The sequence below is a fragment of the Toxotes jaculatrix genome, chromosome 9 (assembly GCF_017976425.1).
Source record: "Toxotes jaculatrix isolate fToxJac2 chromosome 9, fToxJac2.pri, whole genome shotgun sequence".
NCBI classification, from domain to species: domain Eukaryota; kingdom Metazoa; phylum Chordata; class Actinopteri; family Toxotidae; genus Toxotes; species Toxotes jaculatrix.
Genome location: NC_054402.1, coordinates 5,736,919 through 5,750,617, shown reverse-complemented (window position 1 = coordinate 5,750,617; position 13,699 = coordinate 5,736,919). Strand labels below are relative to the sequence as shown.

General features: G+C 40.5%; 1 protein-coding gene across 1 annotated transcript; it reads right to left on the bottom strand.

Annotated features, from left to right (window-relative positions):
- Window positions 1–225: 225 nt before the first annotated feature.
- LOC121186847 (integrin-linked protein kinase) lies at window positions 226–13,459 on the bottom strand. The gene is made up of 13 exons (XM_041045674.1): window positions 13,360–13,459; window positions 11,809–12,072; window positions 5,739–5,904; window positions 4,650–4,745; window positions 4,435–4,531; window positions 4,236–4,319; window positions 4,034–4,119; window positions 3,801–3,910; window positions 3,389–3,516; window positions 3,074–3,195; window positions 2,826–2,925; window positions 1,949–2,079; window positions 226–1,792 (listed from the first exon to the last, which is right to left on the bottom strand). The coding sequence occupies exons 2-13, from the start codon at window positions 11,895–11,897 to the stop codon at window positions 1,643–1,645; spliced, it is 1,359 nt and encodes a 452-aa protein (XP_040901608.1). The 5' UTR covers window positions 11,898–12,072; window positions 13,360–13,459; the 3' UTR covers window positions 226–1,642.
- Window positions 13,460–13,699: the final 240 nt, after the last annotated feature.

Here is a 13,699-nt window from a genome sequence, read left to right as displayed (position 1 = left end):
ATTATCATTATTGTACATTGCCATTGATTTGACAGTTATATTAAGAGTCAACCCTACAAAGTTTACAAAAGCAAGGTTTACAAAAGCACTATTCCACACCAAGCTAAATATCAGCTTGGTATGGTAATATCAGTATTGTTGGTCTGATGATGGTGCTGCCTAATCCTTTTCTCAAATTACCCAATAAGGTCCAGTTCCCAGTATAAATCCACACATGCAACGTTCCCATATTTTTACTTTTTAATATACTTATATATAAATACATATATTTGTATAAGTCATTCTTGATTTTGGCTTCAACCTGTGATTCAGCACAAACAAGCAAGCTGGTGGAGGCACAGAAAAAATGCAGGTAGAAGAATCAACCCACGGATATAAAGTCAGAAGTAATCTAGAGGCCCCAAATAATGAAAACAGGTGAGAAAACAACAGAACAGTTCTGCAGGATGTTAATACCACCCCTTAAAGTCCCAGTCACCTTCTGTTGGCAGCAGCTTCTGATGCAGCCATAAAACTGGGAGGAAAGGCAGCCCCCATGCTTGACAACAAAACAACAAATTACACCTGTACCTATGACATCCATGAATAAATTACAGTCTGGGTTGCATTATTCATTCATGATATTTAAAAGTATTTAACATGAAAATAACACTTGAGTGAAGCGCAAACACTTTCAGACATCTTGAAACAGAGGCTGTTTATAATAGAGGAGCTAGCAGAATTCAAATCATAATAAAACTGTTAGGTTAAACTTTTGAAGGGAAAATAATGAAAATGAACTAGATTACAGCAGTATGTTTGGGTCATCGTTACATTATTACAATTAACAAGAGAAAATCAGCAATATAATTGAAAGTAATCTTCCCATAATCGCAATAATCAACACCATACGTTTTGCTGGACTGAAAAAAAAAGCAAAGGTTTGTAAGGCCAGTTTTGTACAGGATACAGTCAGGGACCAATGCTCAGGACAGGCCAAGCTCAGCACATCACTACACAGCCAAGCTGAATGGCACAACCCTGCTACTGTACGCACTCTCCTGTATGCCACTCATTCATATACATTTTCTCAATAATCTCACAATTAAATGCTTAGTTTCAGACATTTGTCATGCTTACCCAGTTACATACAGTTTGTTGCTAACACAACAAGCATAAACCTTTTCCCAAAAGTCAAGCTTTGGTTAATATGTTACTTCTTCGTTACCTTACAGGGTGACTTTTTAAAACTCCAGATAAAAATAAGGCCTTAAATCCACGGAAGCAACATAGCAGATTGTCATGCTAACCAGTTCATTCAGTTGGTTGACAAAGATTGTACTCAGGCCACATGATTACTGTTTAGAAGATGAATGGTCAGTATTAAGCTCCTGCAAACATACTATCAGTGGATCAGTGACAAAGGTAAGGACACTAATAAAAACTTGATATCACATCAACAGAAGAAAACAAAAACAATACAAAAGAAGTGACTGCTTCTGGATTCACCGCAGAAGCAGAAGCTACAGTGGCGTCGGATGCAGCGGCAGAGGAAAGAGTTTAAGGCAATACTGGTAAGCACCACACCACCATATCAGAGTGATATCTGGGGGAAGATATCCAGTAATTCTTAGGTTCAGTACAGGGGGGAGGAACAGGTTTTTCACTTCTCCTGCATTTTTTCCAGAATTGGCACAATCATGTCAAATTTCGGCCTCTTAGCTGGGTCTTCGTTCATGCATATCTTCATGAGCTTGCAAATGTGGGGTGAGATGCCAGGGGGGATGGTGGGCCTTAAGCCTTCCAAGGAAACCTAAAGGCCAAAACAGACAGACATTAGAAAGACAGCCAAACTCACACAGATATTCCTAAATCAATGTAACTTACTAGAAAAAGTTCATTTCCTGAGCCTCGCCTGCAAGTTTTTGCTGCTTAGCTGGTTAAGCTAATGAGCCACAGTTGCACCAACCTTCATGCCAATTTCCATGTTGGATAGGTCAGCAAAGGGAACCTCTCTGGTCACCAGCTCCCACAGCAGGATAGCAAAGCTCCACATGTCTGCTGACCGACGGTTGATATCTTCTGGCTTTTTCTGCAGGGCTGGGCACCACAAACAGCAATAAGTAAAGCAAGAGCAAACACTGAAATACTATCTGAACACAGACTACATTCAATTAAGCAGTCATTTTACACGTGTAGTCAAATATTCATCCAGAAATTGTAATTGTTTAAAAGTAATTGTTTAGACATAAATCATGGCGGACATGTATTTTCTTCTGTTGGAAGAAAATACATTATATTCAGGATTAAAGTTCACTACATGTATTATTTAAAAGTGAAGTTCAATAGTTTTCTTAGATTGCTCTTTCGATCTGTTGTATCACAGGGTGTAAATGTTACAAAAGACGTCCTTGCTGAAGAAAAAGCCTATTTAGTTTCTTCACCATAGCTAAATCTATACATTTGTACCTTATCAACAGCAACATACGTTGTGCTCTCAATTTCATGGCTCACTACCCACTATACCTATACTGTATGGAGGTTGTTTCTATGGTTACTGGTGGCAGCACCTCTCCTGTATCCCAGGCAGCTCTAGCCTTGAGGCTCCATGCATTGTTCGGTAAACTTAAAACCTTATTGCTGCAAAAGTTCTCTAGTCAGTTTCACATTTTATAGCCAGTTTATGTTTACATCTCGCTTTTATTTCCCCGTATCTCAAGGGGAAATCAGCTGTAGATTACATTTGGCTCGGAGACAGTCTAGAGTCGCCTGCATCCATCATTCACGCTCGAGTTTGTGTGGCTTCAGCTGTCACTTTGGATCTGTGCTTTATGAGTGATGCCTACCCTCAGGGGCTACCCATGCAGGCGAGTACATCCTGCCAGGACACTGGAAGGAGAACTTGACATCTGCCATGCTGATCCTGGCTGTCATGTCTTCATCTATCTGTGGAAACGAGGAACATTGAGTGAGATGCTACAAACGTGTAACAGACGTCACTTTCTACTTGTGCAGTTTTTCTAGGTCACTGATGTACAACAATTGGATAAACTGTGATCCAGATAACAATGACGATATCACAGCTTCTTCTTACCATAACGCTCTTGCTGTTCAGATAGTGTCGAGGGATCATGGGCTCAAGTGTGTGTAAGAAAGCCATTCCGCAAGCAATGTCCAGCGCAAACTTCACCGCCTGTGTCTGGTCGACCACAAAGTCTAAGGAACAAACAATAATGGGTTTCAGCCACTAAGACTTTCACCACATAACACGTTGACAGTCAAATTCCTGCTGTACCGAAAGTGATGGCAACATAATGACAAATGCTTTAGTGCAATAAATCACAGACTCCTCGAAACCACCAACACCGGTGACAAGTACAGACTTTGTGACCAGAGTAGAAGTACTCACTGGTGCCTTCATGCAGCACGTTGTAGAGGGAGCCATAAGGCATCCAGTGTGTGATGATGATGGGGTGAGGGGCAGGAGGAGACTGACATGCTCCCAACATGGGTAGGACATTCGGGTGGGAAAATATCCTGGGATGGAGCCCAAAAGGGACAGACACGGGAGACAGACAGACAGACAGACAGACAGACAGACAGACAGACAGACAGACAGACAGACAGACAGACAGACAGACAGACAGACAGACAGGAAGAGGCAAATCCACAGGGGATTTGACATAAACAGACGGCTTGTGTGAGATGCAACATCCCCCAAAAGAAATAATACATAGAGTTTGGTTCAGCACAATGCAAACATACAAATGAGTGACCACAACAACATAGAGGTTGTAATAAAAACTGGATTAAATAATCACCTGAGTTTGGGATACTCCTCATTGAAATCCCTGCTTTTCCTTGTGGTCCAGTCACGAACTTTTAGAACCTTAACAACAATTTCATTTCCTTGCCAGCGCCCTTGCCACAGCTAAAAACAGGAAATAACAAATACAGAAAATGTGGAGTGAAAAACAGGTATCTTTATCTGATCAGTAGCAGTTCTGCATGAATATTCAGCACAATAAAACAGTGAAAACAGAATAGTAAATACCTCTCCCGACTGGTTCTCATTTATTTTAGCAAGGAGAGTAAGCTGTTTGTAGTCAATGCCTGCATGTTTGTTCAAAGTGCCATTGCCTAAAAACACAAGATGGAGACAAAATTAAGTGACAGCTTGAAGTTCAGACAAAAGCCCATTTATTCATGTGAAATTTAGCACACCACTATCCAGACAGAAAAGCTGTGGGACTCACGGGGTCGAGTTCTGGTGGTGCCTTTCCAGAATGAATCCTTGAAGGGAATTTTAGTCAAGTTCTGTCCCAATTTCTCAGCCTTTTCTGGGTGGTGGAGAAAGGAGGAAATCAGCACAGAGCTACAAAACAGAGACATGAATCGCTGATACTAAGATGAACTGAACACTGGTGGAATAATCAGCTGTAATGGGCAGTGTACCTCTGAGGAGTTCACGCAGGTGAGGTTTGGCTTTGTCCATAGGTGTTTCCCCATATCTGTTACAGATGCTCACCAGAGCCCCATTAGTCACAAGGTCCTGGGACAGAGTAAAGAGACAGAGTGGTTTCAGTGACATTTCCTAACAGCTGTCATGACAGGAACTAACACAGGAACAGATAAGCCTCTTCTGTAACACCACCAGGGGGTGCACTAACCTCAGCCACTTGGTCTTGGCCCCAGAAGCAGGCATAATGCAGTGGTGTGTTCCCGTGTTCATTGGCTGCATTTGTGTCTGCTTTGCATTGGATCAGCTACAAGAAAGAAAAACAAAGGATTACACGCAAAACAAGGCTGGACAGATCTTGTTTGGGCTGAATACAGGGATGAGTGTTAATGCTGCCATGAAAAGTCGTGAAAGTGTGTCTTGCCTGTGGACACATACCAGAGGTATTGAGGCAAGACTAATATTAAACTCAATAGCTGCCTGGAAGCTATTCTTAATCAGACATCCCGCAGCAGAAGCCTCACATTATGGCAACAGTACTCTGTAGAACGCTGACATACAGATTATCTCTGTATTTCTTTCGTGGACTAACATCAATACCATTTAACAAATACAATCATAGACAGGCCACTTTGTGTTTCTCTATTCTTATCGTGCAGAGCTGCCTGTGCAGACTCATATTGTTGTTCAGTTTAGAATATCCTTGAAAAATCAGTGGGCAAACTGACTGATAAATAATATAAAGAATAAACATGAAAATGAAGAAAATCTCTATTGCTTGTTCTACCCTTAACAAGTGTTGTAGTAAGCAGGTTTTACAATCATACTTGTTGCATTTTATCACTCGTCACTGACAAATTGTAAAGCCCTTCCTTTAGTTTAAAACTGCTGATGGTAGAACTGCAAGAACAGACAAGATCTTTGTATAATTGCTGTTCAGATTACATCATTTTAGATTTCATAATGTTCTATATTTATGAGGCAAAGAGGCACTTCAACATTTTGGTCATTGGTGAAGTTTGAAAACCTGTAGGTGAAGGAGGAATTAGTAGCAGTTTTAAAGTTCTGGCATCAATTTATGACATGATCATTTTTAACATTAACGGCAAAATATAAGGTTTATTCAAACAATTTTATATTAGTTGGAATCACATGGAGTGTCACTTGTGTTCTAATGACAGGGAGGGAGCTTATATTGTGATCATCATAAAAAAAAGACGACTGTGGAGATAAAGGAATTAAAAAAGCAACTAGTAAGGAACCTTTTCTAGTGGTGCCCCAGTGTTTACATGAACCTCACCTTTCCCACAATGTCTCGATGTCCATGGCTGGCAGCCAGGTGCAAAGGTGTGTCGTCTCCACGGTTCATGACGTTAATGCGAGCTCCTCTCATGATGAGCATGTCCACCACGCTGGACCGTCCTTCCCTGCATGCCCAGTGTAGAGGGCTGAAGCCGTGGTCATCTCTACAGCGAAAGAAGAGCATTCACATTCAGCACAGGCTGCACAAAAACCTTTAGAACAGCAAGGACTTAGAGTAACTGCAGAACAGGCAGGAAAAGTTAGGAAAAGTATGACTTGAGGGACAGAAAAGTATACCAGAAACTTCAGCACATGAAGTTTTTCCCCCAAACAACTCTGTGGTATAACTGGCACAAGGCCGAGTGGTACAGACTGGGTCTGATTTTTGGGGCGTACATGCTTTGCTTTGACAATCAAAATATCACTTTTCAAAAACAGACAACAAGTGCACATTCCAGAGGAAAACTGGATAGTCAACATAAAACATGCATTGGTATGCAAAAGTTCAGGAAGATTTCAGAAATGAAAAGAAGCAAATATAACCCCTGCAGCACATTAAACACATTAAAAACTGAGCCTTTCTTCAAATGTTGATGCTTTGAACATTCATTGTGGCAACTTAGTCTATATATTTGAAATTACAATTACATTAAAGTTGTTTTAGACAATTTAATGCTGTAGTTCCTTTGCTGGGCTGTGGAAAGCACATTATGAGGAATTACATTTGAATTTCTGTTATTTTCTCCTTCTAAGAAAAAAAAAAAACAGGAAGTTAATGCAACTGAGACTGAGAGAATAGCTAAAAGGCCTCTGGCACTCATCACTCCTCTTTGTCTCAGTGACACTGGCAACGACACATGTAGGACCGTGGCCTCGATTACGTGACAGAGTGACTAATAGCGCACCATTACTGCTTAAAGGAAAAGAGATAAAGACTAAGAGATTCAGACACAGCGAGAGCCAAGAGACAGAGTGTCAACCAGGAAAAGGATGAAAGAAGAAGAAAAAAACAAGAACAAAAAACAGTTGGCCGTGCATTCGCTAAGGGCCAGTGAGACTTCCTTCAGCAGTGCTGCAGCACATACATACACTCCAGCTGCTGGATGTGATTTTGTCACCCTTCACTTGTCGTCTCCTGCCCTGCTCCCTGAATCTACAGAAGTTTCCTCCTTCTGTAGACTCTCTCCACTCCATCCTCTCCCGCTCAGTTTTACTAAACCAGCTGGACTGTGCTGGTGATACACTCCACTTTCCATACACTTTCCTATTCCATGTGTGCTTCACTGTTTGTGCCAAGACACCGCACAATCATCTTGTTACTAAAGACATGCACTTATTCTGAAATTATGAGTAGGCAGACAGCATAATAATGTAATCTGAGAACTGAGGGAGTATTATGAATCTGCAGGAATTTGAACCCTCTGCCCCCCCCCCCCCCCCCCAATCAATTCACTGGCTTGTAGTCACACATCCTGCAGAGCTTGGCTCATAACAGCATCAGGAGCCCCACAGAGACCCTCAGTCCCACAACACACATCTATCTGTGCATCTGGGTGACTTGCTGCACCCAGATGCAGATCTGCTCCCAGAGCAATTTCCTCTCAGACCAAAAGGCCAAATCCTAAAAACTAATTAGCCTGAGCTTATGAAAGAAAAACTCCCTACAGTCGCACTTCTATGATTTTATTAGTTTTCCGTGTTAAGCACGGGTCTGTTTGTGGGAGGAGGGGGATTTATGACTAACCTAATGGCTGTACTCTTTAGAGGCAACAATGCACACATGAACAGAAATATCATGCCGCTCATCTGTCTGACCTTAGATTCACTATTTGCAAACAGCTAGAGATGAACCGATAAGTTGATTCATCAGTCGATCCAGATACATTTAATCTGAGTTATTTGGATGCTTGATAATACTTTCTTCAGTCAAAAGCTCCATTTTTCCTGCTTCCAGCTTCTTCAGAGACAGGATTTGCTGTTTTTCCCTGTTATACAATAAATCACTGGTTACTGGCTTATCTTTGAGTCTTGCTGTGCTGGTTGGACACAATAAGACATCTGCAGACGTCACCTTAGACTCTGGGTCACTGTGAACTGTCAAAACTGCTCTAGCACCCGTAAATTTGCTATGGGGATATAAAACACTTGTTTAGGAAATTTTGTGTGTGCACTTTACAGGATGCACTAAAAAAGCTTTTTTATGAGTTTTACATCTTCTATTCTAATTTCAGTTCATCTTCTAATTGACAGATGTTTACTTAGTTACAACACAGAACAGACAAAAAATGGATCCAACCCACGTAATGCTGCTTAAAATGTACGTTTGTGGTCACAGGAAGTGAGGCTCAGCCCTCTGCTTCCTGCGTGTGTATTTCTATGCGGGGACACTTTTTATAGGATGTATTTTCCCTTTAAGCTAGCTTCAACCACACAACCCAAAGGCACTTGAGTGCCAGGGTTCTCTTCTGCTCACCCCCTCCACTCGGGCTGTGGTAATTTATTTCAGGCACTTCCACCTGCCAACACAGCTCAGTTTAGTAGACGGAGAAGCCAGAGGAAGCGCCCCTGTCTGCACCCTGTATGTCTCTGGCCTGACATCCCCGCCGGGTCACATAACAAGCCTCAGCTGAGGGAAAACGAATTCACAGAAACATTTAAGAAATGAAACTAACATCCACAGAAACAGAATAAACACATTCCCCTAGATTTTGTATGTGAGAATTGGGACTGTCACTGTTGCTGTCATTAAAGTGGTTGAAGTAACCGTGTTTTCACACTGATAAACTAACTTCTGTGAGATTTCTGTTCTCAAGTCAAGTCAATGGAACTGCTCCACAATCATGGAGAGATTATAGTACATTAGAAGAGCACAATTTATGGCACAGAGGGCTAGAGTTCACTACCAGTATCTACTATAACTGCAATTACTGTAGCCCAGAAGGATGCACAATGTATCTGCGAATATATTATCCTCAGACAAGTGTGAAAAATAAGTGATTGTTGTTGTTGAAAGCTGATACAGACCGTTACTACACCACACTAGACCAGGCAACAGCTGCAGGACTGGTCAATGACTGCAACAAACAATTATTTTCATTATTGATTAATGAGCTGATTATTTTCTCGATTAACTGTTTGATCCATAAAACACCAGCAAACAGAAAAAATACCCAGGAATGCCAGTTTTTGCTGTTGATGTTCAACCAAAAGTTCAAAACCCCAAAATACTCAATCTGCTGTAATGCAAGACAAGGAAAAGCAGCCAGTTGCCATGAGATGTTTGGCAATTGTGCCTGAAAATTGACTTAAATGATGATTCAATTATCAAAATAGCTGCCATTAATCCACACATTATTCCACCAACTGTCGCAGGACTAGACTGATTCTAATTTTGTTAAAAGGGTATCTCTAAAGTCTGTTTTGGTCTTTGGTCTGATCAAGTGTAAAACATAAAGATACGGTTTTAAATTTATTACGGCAAATCTGCACAAGTGAGAGGAATAATGCCTCGATTGTTAAAATAGTTGGCAACTGAGTAATTTAGAACTAAAACAGTTAATTGATTGGTCAATCACAAAGTTAGCCAAAAACTATTTTATTTTATTGTTTCATCATTTTATCATTTTAGTCCTTTTTATAATCAAAAATGCTAAATATTCTCTAAATTTAAACTTCTTAAATATGATGATTTGCTTTTCTTCCTTGTGAAATACGATAGTAAACTAAAGATTTTGGGGTTTCGGCTTGATGTTCAGACAAAACAAAGAATATGAAGACATCACCTGGGGCTCTGGGAAAGTATTTCACAATTATAAGATTTTCTAGATTTTTTTTTAATGAATTATTTGAGAAAATAATCAACACATTAATTGCTAGTGAAAATAATTGTCAGTTGTCAGTCAGTCAAAATCTATTAATCAACTGTTTCAGATCAACATATGACGCATTTAAAAACCAAATAGTAATAACTGATTATCCTCCATGCTGATTTTCAACAGAAACATATAACTTTCTACTAAAGTGGCAAAATAAAACATTCAGAGAAGACCAGAGATGATAGCTGTATTGTAAACGTTTTTGAGAGAATTTTGAACTTTGCAATTAACTCTTGTAAACTTTGAGAAAATGCTGAGGGGAAATGAGAGGAGATATCTAATACCGCTGGGAGACGAATACCAGAAGCACATCAGTGGAGGAGGGGAAGGTGATGTGCTCTGCTATGGCTTACTGTGCATTCCTCTTTGCAAAAAAGAAAAAAAAACACTATTTGGCCACACACACACACACAAAGATTCTCTATCCTGTCACACATAACTCTTCCAGTCCTGCCCACTACAATAATCTCCTCCCCCTCTTTCTCAGTTTTGGTAGGTGGTAGATGGTTCCCTTAAGGCCCAAGTGTTATTCCTTGTAAGGAGATTCAGCATTCCACTACTACGCTTTGTCTGGGAGTTACATCAGAGTAAACACACACACACCATCATTGAGCAATACAGAAAATATTATAGTGAGTCTGATGATAGTCTGATGGATGGGATGTGGTGGGCTTACTTAAATATAGAAAGGGAAGAACTAGAAGCTCCTTATGGAAATGAAAAGACAAGAATATACATGCTCCACCCACTGGGGGAGATAAATCAACCAGAAAAGGGAGCTTGACATGTAATCAGGTAATGGACGAGTCACGTGTGGGGATGCATGTGCCCACACTGGCTTAATGCAATTATAAAGTCTCCCAGCAAAAAATTAAAACAAATTAAAGAAAAACATGGCAAACAACACGTTAATATATATATATATTAAAATGGGCTGAAAATCTGTGCTTTAGAAGGCATCAAGATAACGCTATGTTTTCATCACCCTGTCTTACATCAGTAGTTTAAACTAAATAGTCTGTTTCTGAATGTTCTCAGTTACTTCTCTTAAACAAAACTGTGAATTGAAAAAAAGAAAAAAGAATTTTCAGAATGCTGCGGGTGTCTTTGAAACTTCTGAAACTTGACAACAACGTCTTTTGAAAAATGAATCGGTCAGCATAAAAACACAGTTCCTCTAGTTGTTAAAAGGAGAGCAGCTCCAAGGTACAGACATAATTAAATGGATTCATTCATTTCATCTTTGCTTGCTTTGAAAACAAATAGTGGTTGGCTAAATCTAGAAAAGCCCAAAAGACAAGCTTCCTGGGTGGCCATCAGACCTCGACTGGTGAGCTCTGCCAAGTTTTTCTTTAAAAAGTCAGCTGAGGATACAGAAGAAGCTCAGGACTGACTGATAATCTGTAACTATCAGGCAAAACTTTTGAGTGGTAAACAAATCCCACAGAAGCCTGCAGTATTCTGTGCATCTAAATCTTGCATTAATACATCCACACCGATGTCCAGTCATTTTTTTTTCCCCCTGTAGGGCCTGAGTTTGCAGCAACAACTGCAAGCGTGACTAACTCTACCATCACTGCATGTTTCCTGTCCAACATCGCAATTTTGAATTATTCCGCTGGCATCCTGGGCATAAACATGTGCCCACAAGGAAATGGGTTCAATCTCAGGCCACGATCTCGCTGGGGACTGAAAAGGCGGGCTCCCAGCTTACACAGTGCAACATTTAAAGTCATGACACCGTAGTGTAAGTGATGTTGCCCTGAGATTCTGTTTCACAAAGTCATGTTGTAGGAAGCTAAGAGCTGGAAAGTACAATTGCACAAAGTAATCACTGGCTACAAAAAATTAAGACAGGAAAGAAGTAAAAGCAAATATCATAACAATAAATTTCTGTCTTTTAGGCTGGACTAACTTTTAGATAGTTCCTCTGTCTGTATTGATATTTTCCGAGAGGATAACAAGCTAATTGTTACCCTCATGTTAGTCATATTTTAAACACATCCTTAATGTTGGATATGAGCTCATGCTTAGGGGAACTGTGGGCTATTTTGGAATAGCATCCCTGAGTTCAGCAGAGTACTGTTTTTTGTTTTTTTAATGTTGGATTACCCATGGATAGAAGTGATTTGCAAATTCTGGATACTATTAACATTGACAAGAAAATACATAAATAAATAAACCTTGGCTCACCCTTGGTTGAGGTCATTCTCTGTATTGTCCAACCATAAGCGAACTGCTACTGCATTGCCTTCCCGGCACTGCGTAAAGATGTCATCCATTTTAGCTGGAGTGTCCTTCTTCTCTTAAGGTGCACCAGTGGGAGCAGATGCAGAACTAAACTGGGACAGTTGAGAGAGGTGGCCCGAGGGGTTCAGGAGAGTACTGGCCAGCATCAGTCCCTCATCTGGGACAGTGAGGGACACACTCAGAGATACTCAACAGCACGCCAGCAACCTTGGAAAAAAGAGGAAACAAACAGGGAAGTTGCGCTATTACACTTTTCTATCAGTACAACCTCTTTTACAGACAGATGCCCTGTTCGTCACTCCAGCATTCGATCCTGAGCCAAAAAGAAGAAAGCCTGACCCAAAAAGAAGAAAGCCAAATAACCAAGAAATATCATATTGAGTAATCCACCTCAGTCATAGTGGGTAGGTATACAGATTACACCATTGTGACTCACAACACTTGGTCGTGACTAGCACCCTGTGCACTAGGGTAGATAAATATTTTGTATCCAGCGTCATGTAAATGTCTGTACTTCCTTTCATGAGTCTGCCTACAGAATATGTATCTGTGACTTTTTTGACAGTTCAAAAATTATTTAACTTATTTATAAAACAAAATTATAAAACATTAACTTATTCCAGCTTCTCGGTTCTGAGGAGTTCTGAGGCTGCTTTTCTCTGTCTTATGTGGTACGTAACTAAAAAATATTTGGGTTTTGGACCATCAGACACAAAACAGGCAAACAGCAATCTGAGCTTTCATAAATTAAAATGAAATGCTATGTGACATACTTTCACCCTTCATATTTCACAGAGCTTGAACTATAATGAAATTATCTGTTGGCTTCATTTAAAAAAAATCAATTGAAGACATTACTGAAGACAAAAGACTGAGACATTGTTAGGATATATGGCATGACACTAGGATCACAATTTAGACGTTTCATTACAACACCCACGAATGAAGGAATACACTTCAAAAGTCTGAGTTAGCCAAAAACTCGAGCTGAAAAGTGGATGATAATAAATCTATAGCTGCAGGCCAACTTAACGTAAAGTCAATCCGCAGTTTAAATACAATGGGACCCTGAGGTTAGCTTTGTTTTTCATTCATTGTTCATGTAGTCAACATTCACCCTGCGACAATCTAGACTCACAGTAATTAGTTCATCGGCAACAATTAACAAGCAGTCTAACTAGCTGCACTGCTATCTAGCTAACACAGGGGGACAGCTCATTTACGTTAGCTGGTTATCCCTTCAGCTCCCGGCAGCGCCACGGCGTGCTTTCATTACGGTAGATAAAACAGAAATAACTGTTAGCTCCGCATATAAACCAGCATCCTCTGGTCGACTAAATGAAACAGATGCAGGTTTTAGCTAACAGGCTAACCAACTAACCTGACGCCGCGCACTGTCTCTCACATTTGACGCCGAATGACTGGGAATAAAACTCATATACCATCATTTCGTTGTTTAAATAGGTCAAACCTTAAAATAAGCGACAAACTTACCAGATATGTTCGCCTGTTTCGGTTTAATGGAGGTGAGCAGCAGAAGTTATTAGCAGCGTTACGTTATCTCCACTGGACTCAATGCTGGGGTACGTCCACACCCTCGCCGTCGCCGTACGTACGTACGCCCCGCCCCCTAAAGGCGGCAGGAAGAACTGCAGGAGGGCAAAATATTCACCGCCTCAGGTCATATGTATTCATCATTATTATTATTTTTAATTATTCGCAGTGGGTCTACTTAGATTTTATTTTTATAACAACTAGGTGGACCTCACGCCTGCATCCGGCAAAATTAAGGCAAAATGCACCATGCAAACTTGCTGGTGTGTGTGTGTGTGTG

Coding starts and splice junctions, on each gene's coding strand:
- LOC121186847 (XM_041045674.1), bottom strand. CDS start 11,897: ATGGATGACATCTTTACGCAGTGCCGGGAAGGCAATGCAGTAGCAGTT. Junction 4,532..4,649: donor GCCAAGACCAAGTGGCTGAG/GTTAGTGCACCC, acceptor ACTCTGTCCCAG/GACCTTGTGACTAATGGGGC. Junction 2,080..2,825: donor TGCATGGGTAGCCCCTGAGG/GTAGGCATCACT, acceptor TGTGGTGCCCAG/CCCTGCAGAAAAAGCCAGAA.